The sequence below is a fragment of the Gadus chalcogrammus genome, chromosome 4, assembly GCF_026213295.1.
Source record: "Gadus chalcogrammus isolate NIFS_2021 chromosome 4, NIFS_Gcha_1.0, whole genome shotgun sequence".
Taxonomy (NCBI): domain Eukaryota; kingdom Metazoa; phylum Chordata; class Actinopteri; order Gadiformes; family Gadidae; genus Gadus; species Gadus chalcogrammus.
Window position 1 is genome coordinate 8,403,291 of NC_079415.1, and position 17,568 is coordinate 8,420,858.

The 17,568-nt window shown below is 47.8% G+C and overlaps 1 protein-coding gene across 1 annotated transcript in view; it reads right to left on the reverse strand.

Annotated features, from left to right (window-relative positions):
• Nucleotides 1–18: 18 nt before the first annotated feature.
• si:dkey-112m2.1 (transmembrane protein 132C) overlaps nt 19–17,568 on the reverse strand; it is a 126,291-nt gene continuing 108,741 nt past the window's right edge. Inside the window, exons 7-12 of the mRNA XM_056589336.1 lie at nt 13,588–13,796; nt 8,269–8,300; nt 7,943–8,232; nt 3,112–3,303; nt 1,567–2,160; nt 19–1,488 (exon numbers count right to left, since the gene is read on the reverse strand). Coding sequence (XP_056445311.1) covers nt 895–1,488; nt 1,567–2,160; nt 3,112–3,303; nt 7,943–8,232; nt 8,269–8,300; nt 13,588–13,796 — 1,911 coding nt within the window. The 3' untranslated portion in view covers nt 19–894. The remainder of the gene's footprint in view (nt 1,489–1,566; nt 2,161–3,111; nt 3,304–7,942; nt 8,233–8,268; nt 8,301–13,587; nt 13,797–17,568) is intronic.

Consider the following 17,568-nt stretch of genomic DNA (forward strand, 5'->3'; position numbering starts at 1 on the left):
AAAAGCACTGACTAAGAAAACACGGTCTCAAATAAATAGACAAAGTCAACATAAAAACTACGAAAGGACATCCGCCAAAGCAAACGCTATCAAATCAAACACATTTTATAATACAAAAAGAACACAGCAATAAATCAAATATGAACTCCATTGTGTTCATGAGTGAATGGCCTGAATCCTATTGAAAGGCTGTTTCTCCAAGGGACTAACAGCAGTATCTACACTTTTCCTCTCGGACAGACGGACAGACCAGACCCATCATGCCACTCCAAGCAGCCTCCGTGTTTGGGGCACACATGGACCTGGTCCTCTGAGAAGGAAAACAAAACCAACAAACCAAATATAAATGCTACACTACACATAGTACCTCCATCCGAGTCTCTGTGATCTATATACAATCAGAGGCGTTTTGAAATCCTCTCGGCTGAAGTCGATGGTTGTTCAAAAGTGGCCAGGGCATGAGGCAAGTGTAAAAAGTGGAAAGCAACAATACGACATCAAAACATGTTCATTTAAAAAGAAAAAATATGAAAGAAATCGAGTCAATGTAGAGTGTGTTTGAGAAAGAATTGCAAAAAAGTTCAAGTTTCTCCTTCTCTGCTGCCGTGTCACGAGAAATCCTGTTCCCCTTGGTGTCCGTTTCCTCCTCGACCCTTCAAAACATATTTCCACGGAGACAACGAAGACGCAGGGGCGTGCCATCCTGTTGCCGTGGCGCGTCACACCCGACCAGCAGTCTATGTTCCCGTTCCCAGTGTGCTCCCTCCCCGCCCTGACGCCCCGCTTATTCCTTACACTGAAGGCATTCGGGGTGAGTTTCATCCGCAGATAGCTGAAGACGCTCGCACACGCACACAACGCACACATCCTCACGCACACACTCCCATTTTTTCCCTATGCAATGTTCTTGGTGGCGTTCTCGTTGAGCCTGTCCATGTAATTCCTCAGGTCCTGGGAGTTGCCCAGCTCGATGTCCGGACACACCCACTTGATCTCGCTGGTCTTCATGCTCAGCGCCAGGGGGCTGAGCGTCTGTTGGCACCCGTTGCCCGTCTTGTTGGCGTTGGAGAAGGTGGTGAACTTCACCCTCTTCCTCTTGGTGGTCGGCGAGTTCAGCGCCTCGTTCCGTTGTGCCATCCCGGTGCAGCCCCCGCCGCCCCCGCCCCCGGGCACGCCCCGCTGGAAGGCCCCCCCGTTGAGGAGCTGGCTGCCCTCCTCCAGGGTGCCGCACATGTCGTCCCCCAGCTGCTGCTGCTGCTGCTGCTGCTGGAGGCACAGGCCGTCCTCCTGGCCCAGCCACACCCAGTCGTGGGCGTGGGGCAGGGACTCGGGCCCCTCCAGGGACAGGTGCTTGCTGCGGTACCTGTAGGCGTAGGAGATGCAGTTGATGAGGAACACCAGGATGGCCAGGCAGAAGACCCCCAGCAGGGCGTACATCCCGATCTCCAGGTCCGTCAGGCTGCCCCGCCGCGACGTCACCAGCTCGTCCTCGGCGACGGTGCGGCCCCGGCCTCCGCCCCCACCGGCACCACCCCCCCCGGCCCCTCCGGCCCCTCCCCCCCCGGCCCCCGCCCCTCCGCCGCGGGGCACCAGCTCCGACTGATCCGGGTGCTGTTCGGAGAAGTCCCCGGGGATCCCGGCCCGGGCGCCGTCCGCCAAGAGGCGGCCGCCGCTGGGTCTGGGCGCCGCCCGGGGGGGGTGGTCCGTGGGCCCCGCCGGTCGGGGCGCCCGGGCGGTGGGCGCCGCGCGGTTCAAGATCCCCGCCTCCATGTCGCCGACGGAGCCGCCGTAGTGGGGCGGGGAGTCCGGCCGCCGCCCTCGCCGGTCCGCCGCCGCCGCCGACGGGGGTTGCGGGCCGAAGGGCCGCTCCTCGGGCGGGCCGACGCGCACCCGCACGCTGCCCAGCCCGGTGGCGAGCACCGGGGCGCGCTGCCGCGCCTTCTGGCAGGCGTCCACCTGCGTCATCTCCACGCGCACCAGAAGCCCCTGGCCGTCGCCCATGGCGACGACCACGGGCCACTTCCAGGCGGCGCTGCGCCGCACCGCCACCACCTTCTCGTCCAGGGAGCTGGCGGTGAGCAGGAAGTGGGCGGGGTTGTAGTTGTCCAGGGGGGTCATGGAGCCATCGCTGAACTGGAGCCAGGCGCTGATGAGAGACTCCTGGAGGGAAGCCAGATAAAGGGGCAAGAGGAAGAGGAAGAGGCGGGGTGAGGGAACAGCCGCGCGACGGGCGACAGATGAAGCAGAAGTTTGGTAGCAATAGTAGGTGATGTCAACGTTAATTGGCCAGCATGACAACCTGTTGACTGCAACACCATTAGCGCCTCGTCGGAGCCGAAATTAAAACCAGTGGCATCCCATTACGGAGCCGAGAGTGAAAGCTACAGCCCACTTGTGGATTTTAAAAGGTAGTTCCATTGACTTACACCAACACGGGGACTAATCAAAATCAGCATGGTGTTGTGGAGAAAGGAAACCGTCTCAGAGAGGAGACGGTCGCCGTGTTTGTCTTGTCATAACATAACATAATCAGAGACTTTGAAATACATTTTCCATTTCTTGCATGGCCAAGCAATCTCTGCAAAGAACTGGAAAGTGTGGCGGGGGGTGGGGGGGGCAAATGTGCAAGGAATGCATCCCGGTGTGTAGTCGGTTCGGAATAATCAGCGGGTGGATGCTGATGGGATGTGTCCTTGGCGAATTTCCTAGAGGTCAGTTCAATCCGAAGCAAATCCTCCAACAATGTTTATGCATGTGGATGAGGCTCAGAGGGAACTTTTTTCGGAGGGCCACTTACCATATTGTATTCTATCAACGTATCAATGTATCAATATATTCATGTATCAATTCCCACAACGGAGAACTTTGTTTTTTTACTGGATTTCATATACTTGGTATTCAGTGAGAAAAACAATTCTAGGGGGTGATATGAAGTCAGGAACAACAGGGGAAGCATAGTATAGCATAGAATGGTATAGTAACATATTACGGTATAGAATCGCTCTGCATGCTTACAGATTGTAACAACACTCTTTTAAACCGGTCACTGTTTACTGAAAGGACACAATAACAAAAGCAAAATGTGTAACCTCAGGTCACAACGAACGGTACCTGTTTGAGCTCTGTGATGACTTCCTGTGTGGTGGCCGTGGCGACGATGGCCCGGTTGCTCCCAGGGCTGAGCTGGAGGGAGAGAGAGAGCCCAGACACCAGCTGCACCCCCAGCTCTGTCACACTGACTTTATCATCCACCACCCTGATGCTCCTCTCAGCCAGCACCGACGAGGACAGAGGCGACAGCACCTGCAGGAACGCACACAGGCACGCACGCACACACACACACACACACACACACACACACACACACACACACACACACACACACACACACACACGTACACACCCATGCACGCACACTCAAATACACGCACGCACACACACACACACACACACACACACACACACACACACACACACACACACACACACACACACACACACACACACACACACACACACACACACACACACACACACATGTTCGCACATACATACGCAAACAGACTCACACACACACACACACACACACAGAATTGCTATCAATTGTTGGCGTTCCATTGATATAGAAGATGGGGAGATTAGGGCTCTTTGATTTGTGGAGATTTGAAAATGTGCCTTGGTTACTATCAGACGAGCCATGCAATCAGAAGCCTATTCTGCTACTTGATTCCCAGGGAGGAAGGGGATGTTCAGTTCCTTCCATTCAAGGTGGGGGCCAGACTTATCTTTGTCGGAGTGGGGACCCAGGCTCATGTACACACTTTTAATGAAATGTCATTCAATAAGTTATCTCCATCGAAATTGTTATTCAGCCCCTTCTGCCCCCTACACACCACGGCTTAACTCCTTGTTTCTTGACTGTTTGATAATGTTAAAATAAGGTATAAAAAGTATGATTATATGTTGTTATGATAATACGGTACATGAATTTTGAATCTGGCCCCCTGCATGCATTTCTCTCAGTTCCTTCTTGCCTTTTTCCTTCCCTCGTTTCCGTTTGACTTTGAACGAGAAGCAATTTAGTGCCAGGCGAAAGAAAAAAAAAAAGACAAGATTGCACTCCATCAAAATAAAAGCAGCGAATGTTGGCTAGCATTTCACAAGCACTGTCCACCCATATGTTATGAATAGCAAACAATTTGAATGTATTCCCTCTGCTGAATATATCGTTTTCTATTTGTCAAGGCTTTTTAGCTTTTTCACTCAAGCAGCCATTCAGCTCTTGTATACGACATGCCCACAAATGGTTTTTTGGTTTTCCAGCGCACGTCCCCGTGTAGAATCGACAACAATCAAAAACGGGGTGACGTTAAGACACCCCCCCGATTAAAAAGCACCATGCATCACAGTCGGGTGACAGGAAGAAGGATGGCTAAACTTTCAACCCAAGGTTAGACAAAGTGGCAAACCCCAGCCTTCTCCTCCTCCTCCCCTGACAAAATTTGAATTTCAATTCCCCCCGGAACCGCCGAAAGAATCCTGCATCATTTTTCATAGCCTTCACTGAGGGGATCGGGGAACTTCTTGAACCCCCCCCCCCCCCCGGAGTGAATAAAAATCCAGGTTTTCATTCCGATTCTCCTCCAAGAAAAGGCGCCACTGCCTCTACCATCGGGGGTCCTTCCTCCTCTAACCTCATTCAGGTGCCCTGGGGAGACGCCAGCCCCCCTTTCCCTCTGACCTACATCCAAAGTGGGGAGGTCCCTCGACAAGCCTTTCCTTAAAACAATTTAATTTAGGCCCAGAGTCTCCGAAGTAACGTCCGACGCGTCAAACCACTTCCCAAAGTTTCCAGGTGCGTTTAAGAATTTGCAAAAGTCGTAAAGTAAGCCAGAGTCCGGTCAACTTTAGGAGTCCCAAGTGTGACAACTAACCTGTTCCATGAACACAAAATGACTGTGATGTAGCAAATGGAACATTTTTGCAAATTCCAGATGTCTTGTCTATTTCGACAAGTGTTTATAATAAGCGTATGCATAAACAACCTTCCATATCCATGCCACTGCTGCACATTAAGGAAGAAGGTGAGGAACCATACAAACCTTGAGCACTCGCCAGCAGGGCTGCTAGTCCCGTCACAGTTTTCCCTCAAATGCTTTACGACCAGTCCTCAAAATAACATCAACGTCGCTGAGACAATAACAGCCCACTCCGTCTTATCCCTCAAAACACTTCATCCATTTTGAATTGTTTTGACAGAAAATGCCAACACTGAGGGAAAACTGTCTTGAATCGCGATCATGATCAATTGAGTAAGCCACGTGGATCAAAGTGGATTATGTTGCTTTTCATTTTGAATAGAACTAACTCACAAATGTGTTTATACATATTCATTGTGGGGATCACTATGCAAAATAGTTCCACCAACAGCCCAGCATCAAAAAGGCGTGCAGGTAAACAACACTAGCGTCCAGTGATGTCTTCCAAACCTAGCTTCTCGCCAGTCCGTGGCCAATCTCGGTAGTCAATGTGACATTTGCATGGAAAACAGAAAAAACATGTTAAGACCTCTAGTCTTAACTCTGGTTCTTAATCACTGCCCTGCACAAACTTTTAGAGCCATGTTCATCAGAAATGATGCAAACCACTAGGCTAGATCTGGCTTAAGCTCACAAAGTAGAGCATGTTCAAATTCACAGTTTAATCTTCCACAAAAGACATGCAGACGGACAAACGGACATACAGCAACATGAATCAACATAAAGACAGACATACTGATAGACAGACATTCAGACAGAGACAGCAACATAAAGACAGACCGACAGAGATACAGACAAACATGACATATGTCAGCCAATCAAAGCTCAATGCTCAAGCTTAAAGATTCTTGCGCGATAGGGGTAAGGTATACACGGTTGACGGTCTAACTCAGAGAAACTGTACATCATATTATTTTAGCATTTGGTAATGAAAATTTCTGCATGTATAATAGTGCCTTAGCAAATGAGATCAACAACCTCATGTCTTTTGTTCATAACCTTCCTCATTATCCTCATTAGACAATCATTTGCACAGATTCCATTGCAGTGACACCCAGGGCAACACCTTAAATGCCAGACAGTTAAAGATGTCTTGTTGGAAGTTCAACCAAAAATCTCAGTGAAGCAGAGGCAATTGTGCTTTCAAATCAAACTTTCCAGCAGCCCTCACACACAGTCAATACTGGACTGAGGGTGCTCGTGTGAGGCTTTGATGATGTGTGAAGTCAATGGCCATGTAAAGTGATTACTATTGGAGAGAAAGAGAGAGAGAAAAAGCCAACTTTCCAATTTGGTCAGCTTTTTCTTTGCTTACAAGTGCTACACACTCCGTAGATAATGGGATGACAATTGGAGGAAAATCAAGCATTGTTTCTCATTGCTTAAAGTGGCAATTTGAAAGATTTCTGTTTTTGTCAACCTTGGCAACAGCTTTTGTTTTTTGCGGTAATTCTTCCGAGAGATCCCAACAGTATCGCCACCGTCACCCAGTTCCTATTCATCAGAATGCAAACACAAGGTTCCTTCATCAATGGGCCATAGTCTCCATTACCATTGTGTTACCCCATTCAGCTCAGTTATTTCTATTAAAATGTACTGATCAATTTTAAATTTTGTATTCTTGTCTCCCACTCCTATCCCCCCCCCCCCCCCCCCCCCCCCCCCCACACACACACACACACACACACACAATATGAGACGAACTGAGAAGAGATTAAAGATCCAGTCCATGGATCCGGAACGTTCTCGGTTGTCGGTGTTACTATCTTGTTAATTGCAGATCGATGTTGTTCTACAGACAAAGTGGGGGAACACCTGTCGATGCTGCACAGAAGGTGTGTTGTTTCTCATAAATAAATAAGATGGAGGGTTCCGGGTGGTGCACACACACGCTCGTTCACTGGTGCAGGCGAGGCTGAGTGAGCCGCGAGCCACGAGGGCCTCTCCCTGTCCTCTTCTGATTGGTTCAGGAGCTTGCGCCACGCTGCGATCAATGCGCTTTGCTTTTTCAAAAATCGTATCCCCTCCCCCCACACCCAACCTCACTGTTTAAGTCCCATCTCCCATAAAGTGGACTCCTCTTCTCAGTTCCTTCTTGCCCCTTCTTTCTGTCGTCCTTCCTTTCCTTCTCTTGATCACAGTCCAGAACACGAGGTGAGCTAAACACACAGTCACTTCTGCAGCACATCTATGTTTGAATTCCATTTCAGGAGGAGCATCAGGGTTTTAACCGGGCTGTACCAATCTCGGGTCGTAAATATTAAACATGTCGGAAATGACTCGGGCAACGACCCGTAGAATAGATCGGTCGGCTTCGGATTGGAATCGGTAAACCGCTAACAGTACGACATAGTCCGGCCCCCCACGTCCCGACAATTTTCCCCGCCGAAAACCATCTTATCAGCAGAAAGTTTTGACAATCAAGAGTTGGAATGCAACACAATGTGGGGAGTTGGAACTGCAAACTAAAGGTTGGGAAACATTTTGAAACATTCTCGCTATCTCCGACGGCTTAGAAAGTCTCTCTTTTCAATTTGTCTTAATTGGTTCATATGCTTGACAGACACCCACAGTGGTGGGCTTTAGTAACGGTGGAGTAGGGGGCGGTTGCGCTAAGCCTAACAAAATATGAATAACAAAATCAAACCTCACACAGGATTCACATGCTTGCACCAAATATGCCGAGGGACAAATGAACCAACTTCAGTCAACGAAACACACAATAACACAGGTCTATTGTGAATAAGGTCAACATCAGAACGAACAGGTTGTGTGCAGGGTAAGAAATACTTCCACATAACATAAGAAATAATCAAAATTTCTCAACACACACACACACACACACACACACACACACACACACGCACACGCACACGCACACACACACACACACACACACCCACCTGAACTTTTGTGGTGCCGGGTGACAACCCCACGAGGACCTGTCCCTGCAGGAAGCGGGCGGTGTTGGGGTCCTTCACCTTCAGGGACTCCACGACCAGGTGGGTCACGTCGACCTGCCAATCAGTGCCGAGCAGGAAGTCCTGCTGATTGGCTGCCTCGTCCCCCGCCGACGATCCACCCCCTCGCTCCTCCTCTCCGGTGTCCGCCAGGAAGTGTGTGAGGACGCGCACGGTGGTGCTCTGGTAATGGGCCACGCAGCCGCCCTCCTCCCTGGCTCCAGCACCACCACCTCCTCCACCCCCACCACCACCTCCTCCTGCTGCACCATCCACCCTGTCCCCCCGCCCCCTCTCGTACCTACAGGAGGCAATCAAGCAGAGAGGAGAAGCGGTGAGAAACAATAACACACAAACAGCCCTGTGGAAGGAGGACTTGTTGTTGTTGTAGTTGGTGTAATGGTGGCTATTAGAGAGATGGCAGGAGTTCTGGTTGCCCTGCTGTGGCGACGGTGAGACACACATACGGAGCGCCTTGTGTGTGGGAGCTGTGGGATAACTCTCTTTCTCTCTCGCTCTCTCTGTAATGTGTTTTTTTTTTTAATCGTGTCTTGCGTTTTGCGAATTAATTGGGTTCAATTGTGTCAGATTAAAGACACACAACAAAAACAAACAGTCGATCCGATTTGATGAACCGAATCTCATAACACGAACCCACGTCGGTTGTAAAGGTGTAGCTGAATCAAACTAACGGACTGTTGCCGTGACAGAATGTAGCAGATGACGAGAACGCGCATCGACACCGGCACGTCCATTGATTTCAGCTCTCTAAACCTGGAATCGGATTCTTTCTTTTCGGTTGGAAGCGCTTCTCGACTGATCTTCCTCTCGACTGATCTCTTCATCTTCAGGGCTCAACAAACTGGGAGAGAAAACAAAGGCCTGCAGCGGTACAGGACTGGAGGCCCCTCAGGGGCTCTCGCTGTAGGTCTCTGTAGTCTGTCTCACTGGGTTTGGAGCATTCCTTATCAACACTGGATCCCATTCACTCTGTGTAGCCGTCCCATGTTCAAACAACGTTTCCCACAATCCGTTTTGTTTACTTGGGCTGCCTTCAACATTTCGTCGACCGTGAGACCAATCTCTACCACCTCCATCCAATCACTGTCCCTCAACCCCTCGTCTAATCGCGTGTGTGTGTGTAGTCTTTTATTCACCACAATTAGTTTGCATTTGCAGGTTACAAAACCCGAGAAAACCCGCCAAAGGGGGGAGATTGACTCCTTTCCCTTTGCCAGTAGACGATGCATGCCTCTCTGAATATTTTCCCGGTATGACGCCACAATCGTATCGGAGAAGAGAGTAATGAAACAGCTTGGAGGCCTGTGAAAATGTTACAGTGGTTACGTCATTGTTTCCATCCGTTACTTATTCATGCTCTCTTTCAAACTTGGTGCCGACTCATTTGGAAGGGAAAATGTGCACGTCTGCGACCGGGTGTCATGTTTCCAGGGACGGCGGATGGGAATGGAGCCGGTGTATTCCCGGGGACTGCCGCAGAGTCATTTGTCCTTGGGAACCTAACCTTTTCCCCCAAAGACCAAAGCTAAATGTTAGCTGGGTTTATTGTGCAGTGGTAAAAAGAGGCTTTATTCTTTCTCTTCTCAACCTTCTCTACCCCATCCACTTCCTCTCCGTCTCCCTCCCTACCAGTCAGATGATTCGGGGGGGGGGGGGGGGGGGGGGGGGAAGTGACAGCGTCCATTAGCTCCAATGAGGCGTGGCCTGTCAGGCAGAAAAATGGACTGATGGGTTAACATGCTGTTGCCGAGAGGCTTGGCTAGGTTCCAACCCCCCCCCCCCGTCCCCCGTCCCCCGCTCCCGTCCCCTCTCTCTCCACCCCCCGTGCCCTCATCTACAGTAGCCACAGAAGGACAGCTCGAAACAAAGTGGTGGTGATCAGCTGGGGACTGAAGCATCTGGAGCGCAGCATGATTCAACGGACTCATGGCAGGTCTCCCAAGGTAATGAGATGGGTCACACAAGTACACACACACACACACACACACACACACACACACACACACACACGCACACACACACACGCACACGTGTGTATACACACACACACAGTCCCACACAGTCACACAAGTACGAACACACACACACACACAGTCAGACATATACACACACACACAGTAACACACATACACCCACACGCACACTAACTCACACACGCACAGTCACAGTCTAATATATTCACACACATGCAAACACAGTCAGAAACACACACACACACACACACACAAACACACACACACACACACACACACACACACACACACACACACACACACACACACACACACACACACATACACACACACACACGTACACACACACACAGCCTCTCACACCACACAAACACAAAGTCAGGCACACTCACACACTAACGCAAGCAGTAAACACAGTCACACATAAACGTACACATGCAGTCACACATACACACATGCACACTCACACACGCATGCACACACAGACATACACCATTTCCCACACACACAGACGCCATTCACACACACACACACACACACACACACACACACACACACACACACACACACACACACACACACACACACACACACACACACACACACACACACACACACACACACACACACACACACACACACACACAAACACAAACAAACACACGCACAGCCTCTCTACACACTGTGGTAGAATCCCATCGGGTAGAATATGTGTTACACTATAGCCGCCAGTCCCAAATGAAACTAAATTCACCCAAAGTAATAATAATTCCAAGAGCTTCTGGGTGATCAAAGAGCTGACAACTGCAGGGAGGCCAACGCTGACCAGCAGCCAAACAGCCAACGGGGGATCAATGACACCAAACAAAGATCCCCCGTCCTCACCCCATCCACCCACGTCCCCACAGCCTCCAGCGGTTACAAAGCCCATGAACCACAGCACATCCAAGTCAACTGCCATGGCAGCCATCAGCAGCATCAAACATTTAAACCTGCAGAGATGCCAAATAGTCAGTGTTTTTGTGTGTGTGTGTGTGTGTGTGTGTGTGTGTGTGTGTGTGTGTGTGTGTGTGTGTGTGTGTGTGTGTGTGTGTGTGTGTGTGTGTGTGTGTGTGTGTGTGTGTGTGTGTGTGTGTGTGTGTGTGTGTGGCAGTACAGTTCAACCACTCTGCCATCAGTACTTCAGACCTCATACTGACTGGACTAACTGGTGAGTTGTTTTTTATGTTACGTTTAAGGTTATACTATTTTTTTGTCTTCTTCTCAGGAAAAAGGAGGAGCATTTGCTGCTCAAACTTTGACGTTGTTTAAGACCTTTCTACACACTGATGAATCAATAAAAAAGGGTATTCTTGATAAAACAGTGAGCATGATTTGTGTTGGTTGCACCCTCAACTGGCCCTTTATGGTGTTTTCCCTTCACCTCACACACTGACATCTCTAGGGCCCGGGCAACAGCTCAATCGATAACGTGATCGTTACACATAATGTTGTACCGAACCATTCATCATCAAAACCTGTTTGCCGTATAAATTTGCTGCAAACAAGAAGTTACTAGATACCTTTCGAAACATACCTGAATAACATTATTTTTGAATTTCTTATTGAATATTTCTCAGAAATGAATGGCCCTGATAATGGAACTTATTAACAGAAAAAGCTCAGCTACTGCAGACAGACTGAAAACGTGCTCTTTTGGTTTTAATCTGCAACAACCGAAATTCTTTCAGAATAAGGTTGAAAATATTAATAATATTTGAATTCTTCGTTACCATTGTACAACTGATTTGACCAAGAAATCCAGGGGTATGACAGCGACTTTGGGAAATACCACCCAATGTAACTATTAATACAGTACTACATTATTAATAAAGCACTACACGTTACGGCTTAAATCCACTAAATCTGATTACAGTAACACACACACACACACACACACACACACACACACACACACACACACACACACACACACACACACACACACACACACACACACACACACACACACACACACACACACACACACACACAGAGCGTTGATCCCCTCCCTCATCCAGATGTCGGCCCTAGTCCTGGGGCTGGGGGGGTTGGGTGTTCTGTGAGAGGGTATTAGTGTTAGAGCGCCACCCCGTGGTGGTTTAGCTTCAGGCCTTTAAGCACGCCTGCTGATAAACGCTTTTCATAATGACCCTTTAGACGGCCTCGCTGATGAAGCTCACTTGGGACCCCCGGTCAACAGAGGGGGCCTATGGCACCGACATTGTTCAGTTGACCTTGTATTATGTTGACCAGTTCTTTTAAAAGACTGCTGTGCATGTATGAAGGCCTGAGGTACAATCTGACACGTTGTGTGAGGACGTTTTTGGACCAACGGATGATAAGGATGTTTGAGCTACCAAACAGACGCAAGCGTTTGCTATGAGATGGTCGCTGTTCAGCCCAACCCCACACACACACTGGGTTAGCCTTCCTTGAGTTTCTGCGTTTTCTCGGTTCATGACGCCTCTGCTGATTACTCATTCTGTTTACCTGAAGTAGTTCCACAAAAAAAAGTTAATTAAATTCAGGGCCTGAAATAAACGCTCGTTGCTTCGTATAAAAGCCTCTGCTAAATGAGTCGTTGGTGAATAGTTAATGTAGTACTTGAAAATCGTAAATCATATCAGAGCATTTTGTGCCTGCTTTAACCCTCTATGCTTTTTTTTCTCCAAGCTGAAGTCTGGGATGTTTTGCTAATTAAAAGTTGCATGACTCAGTGATGACCTATGATGAACTAGGTGGAAGGTCAACAGATTAGCTGACCATAACAGATTTTATTACTAACCATAGAAAAAACTAACAAACAAACAGTACTGGTTCCCATTCGAGCATTTAAAAAGAAAAAATCTGAAATTGATCTGCTAGTGTTTAATTAGCAAGTGTTGGAACAGTTAATGGGTAGACGGCCCGGTCAGTCAATTAGGGAAAGCACTTTAAGATGAGGAAGAAGACCGGAGTGCCAAGAGCTGTTGTGGTTTGCACTTGTGTTTCCTCTCCCTATGATCTACCTACAGAGCTCACCTCTACCTGTATACGTATATTCACGAAGATCGCCACCCACCAAACAACTGAACCGATCATCCAAAACGAATAGCGCGTGTCACCTCTCTCCAGCAGGGTAGGAAAACCCAATCCCCCATGTCTGGTCTGTCAACCCTTTAGCAAAGCTCCACACACTCACACATAGCAACTAGGTTCAGGTTCAGGTTCACATCCAATCACACAGGAAAAGGTTTCTAGGTTGCTAGTCGAGACTCGGGCCCCTTGGGAGGGGATGTCAACTCAGGCCACTGTAAGGTTCAGGAAAGTCACACAAGTCTGATGGTGTGTTAACAACTGTTACAACATGCCCATAAATGACATTGTGAATAATTCATAATATTGGGAAACTGTGGAAGAAGTCAATCATTTGAACTGTTTAAATTCCTTTAAAACAACGTCTGACATTTTTTACAAAAAATCGGATCTTTGAAATAATTGTCTTAAGGTCTTACCTAACTTACAATCCTACACTTAAGTCGTAAGACGGTATTGATTGGACAAAGCCTTTACCTGCGGTTGCCGGTGGTGACGGGGACCCTCCAGCCTTTGATCTGGCTGAGCTCGGGGTCTGATAGGTCGATGAGGAGGGGGAGGCGGGGTATCCACACGCTCATCTCCAGCTGGGCGCTCAGGAAGCTGTAGGTGAAGTTCACCGCCACTCTGCTCCGCCCCCTCGTCTCCTTGCCGTTCACGTACACGTAGTCACAGCGCTCAGACACCTGCAGGGGCGCACACACGCACACACACACACACACACACACACACACACACACACACACACACACACACACACACAAACATTATCAACATTGTGTAGTCACGCCGCTCAGACACACACACACACACACACACACACACACACACACACACACACACACACACACACACACACACACACACACACACACACACACACACACACACACACACACACACAAATTATCAATATTGTGTGTAATCACACCAATCAGACACCTGCAGGGACACACACACACACACACACACACACATTACAAACGCACACACACAAACACAAATTACAAACACACACACAGACACACAATACTATGTAGTCATACTGCTCAGACACCTGCAGCATAGCACACAATATACTGTGTAACAGACGCCAGGGAGGAATGAGTGGAGTGGTGATTGAAGGGAGACACTTGGCAACCTGCTGGCTCCGACCCCAAGCCAAACATGGACTTCCTCCAATTAACAGGCAGGCCTGAAGGCCATTAAGCTAGAGTACTTGCTGTTAAAAGAAAGAGCAGGTACCACAAGCCGGAGCTAGGGCTAGCAAGCTACAGAGAGGACTACAGATTGGGGTTTACCCTGTTTCCCCCACCCTGGTGGTTCTGTTTACGCGGTGAATAAACCATCCTGAGTTGGACCTGCTCTCTGTGTTGTGTGGTTATATCATTCAACCTGGTGGCGTGGAAACCCCACACCCACTGGCCCGCTACAATACACACAACATTATGAATGAACCACAATTCATTTTGCAGATCTTTATTTCATCCAAATCTTTGGATGGGTTGTGGAATTGACCTCTTGATCTCATTTTTTAAACAGTATCCAAGTCATTACAACTACTGATCTTTTGTTTAATATTTCAGTCATTTAAAAGCTTTCACCAAGAGGGTCTTGCGGCGAATTCAGATACCAGTCATTACAGAGCAGGCAGGGGTGAAGGCCACTTGCTCATGGATGCCTACCTGCAGAGTCCACCCTCATCTTCAGTTCTAGTAACTCACTGGAGGGCACGGGGGGGGTCCTAGTGCTGTTACGCTTCCCAGAGGCACGACCACAAAGGAGAGCTCAGAGAGACAGACTTAGAGGTGAGGTACGACGTGACTTTGATGGATCAGCAGTGGGACTTAGAGAGAAGTCCACCAGAAAGGCAGTGACGGTCATTATACTGCAAGGGTCAAACCATTGGCTGACTTATTTTAATGCTTCTTCATCTTACAGCCCCCCCTCTCCCATTAACTCTCTCCTTCTAGTGCTTTTTCAAATAATGGTACTTTCAGCATCCGATCATTTTTGCTCACTGAGGCTCCATATATCAGAGACGCATTCCTGACTTTTATTATTGATTCTCTTCCGAGATAATGATCTAAGCGCAAGACTGCAAGAAAATAAGAAAGAAAAAACAACTACCGACTGCAGAATAAATGAAGGCTGGAGCTATAATGTGAGGCAAGGAACATTTTAGAGTCCATTCAAGATTATGGCTGAAAAATCAACCGAAACTCAGGAGAAGGACGTGAGGTCATGAGGGTTGAGCATGACTTTGTTGTTAAAACTCATCCTACCACCGTCAAACTTTCTTATTTTTCTTTGTGTAATATTTCTGAAGTTCGCTTTCTATCTATCCTATCCTGTCCTTTTATTCACATTTACTTTTTAATTTCCTTCCCATTTCCCTGCCTTAGTTGCTAAGACCTTTGTCATTGTCCTAACTAACAGAAACGATCGGTGGAGAAAAGTGGCCTTGCGAAATGCTGTCAATATTATTGAATTTTCTCAAAATATTACAAAGGTTAAGGAATAAAACAGGCTGTAATAATTGTAAAATATTATAAAACATCTAACAGTGATTCACTTTTTATTGTAGGGGTTTATTTTTCCGATATATGTAACAATGTCATTTGCAATTTTCAGGCTTGCCGTGACCTGCTCTAGTGTTAACACAGGCTTGATTATTAATTGAGAAAGCTAGCTAGACATTTGGCAGCACGATATCACACAAGATACCCCACGGTGGAGGCCCTTTCGTGACAACAGCCCGGGATTAGAGAGCTGGTGACTCTGCTGTGAGAGCTAGCCCGGCAGCGCCAACCTAGCTGCAGCTGAGCTCATGGAATATTCTCGAACACTCAATGGCAGTTTCTCTGTGCTGGATCCATCTTGTTCTCGCTTTTTGAGGGAAATACTCAAAAACCGATACCGAAAGAAAGAAACCATTGACAGGGCTGCAACCAAGACGTTGATGGCCATTTTGGCATGCAGCTATCGCTAAAGGCTAGCAAGTTTATGCTGAAAGAAAAAAAGGTTTATCCAATGCATCGCTGGCCTACTGGTTCAGGACCGCATTCCAAAACCTATACGTATCAGCCATATCTGGACTCCCTGCCAGAACAAATCAAATCAACAGGGTTAACAGTGACTACGAGGCTGTAACAAGGCCATGCCTCGGCCAAGCCAAAGTGCACTCTGGATATAAGAGGCTGCTAGCCCAGTGAAAAATGTATGGGTTTCCTCTTACTAAATTCTTCCTAAACTAATATTGCTAAAAGATTGAATATGCAGTGATTCTGAGACAGAACCTCTGAGTTGATGTCATGGGAATTGAATTCATATCTGTTACTTGTGGTTGCTGTTAAAGCGATTTGTAGTTGTAATCTCCTATTTAAGCCCATTGTTACCACTTCAGCACCTTCTCCGTATGCTATGTAGTAGCGTCTACAGAAGTCAATTTCAGCAGAGGAAAAACTGAAATACTACACAAAATGGTTCAATAAAACCTGGGCTGCGTTTGTACTTCACCAATAGACATAACTTAACGATGCCAGAGTGCTTCATCTTCATTCTCTGACCATTTGACTGATGTAATGAATAATGCTTTTTGATAAGCAGAATATTATAAATAAAGCACATTTATAAACCCTTTACAGTTACAGCTTCAAAGGGCATTCTCTGCCCACAGTGAATTACTACTGTGCGACAAGATAAACTCGTGAAAATGATAAGTACTAAACCATTTTTTACAGCATGAATGTATTCTGTCACCAATCGGTTCTTTAAAGAACGACGTGCTCGGATATATACACTTGTGTTTGTGTGTGAGTGTGTAAGTACGCCTGCGTGTGTGTGCGTGACTGCGTGCGCGCACGCGTGTGTGTGTGCGTGCGTGTGTGATAAAGTGTAAAGTGTTGGCCACGCCAAAAGCTACTGAAACATGCATTTTCTCTGTATTTCTCTATTTGCAGGAAAGAAAAGCTGTAACCTGGACACATATCGTTTAGCTGAAGACATTACAGCAACGATCCAAAGCGTCCCTATCTTCAACCCCCTCACCACCAATCCGCCTCTGTCTATTCATGTCAGCGAAGACTAAAATGTATTGCACCCTCTAGTCACTAGCCTTGTTCTTCGCATGTACCGTTTAGCTGTATCTGAAGCCTAAGTGGCATCATCGTCAGTTGTGATTGGCACACCTTGTCATCTCAGCATATGTCCACGCACTACCGCCGGGACACTGCTCTTTTATAACCAATCACACAAAGAGGGAAAGAAATGAGGGAAAAAAGAAAGACTGTTGGCTTCCTCCCTTTCCCCCCCACGTTTGCTTTGGTGCTGGCAGCTCTACTTTCAGAGGATGTCAGTCAACACGTATGTCTCTCTGGTGACCAACAGTGACAGCTTGGGAACTGTCATCTGTTTCATCCTTTGTCTTCCACTAGTATTCCGGTCCTCTTCCTTACC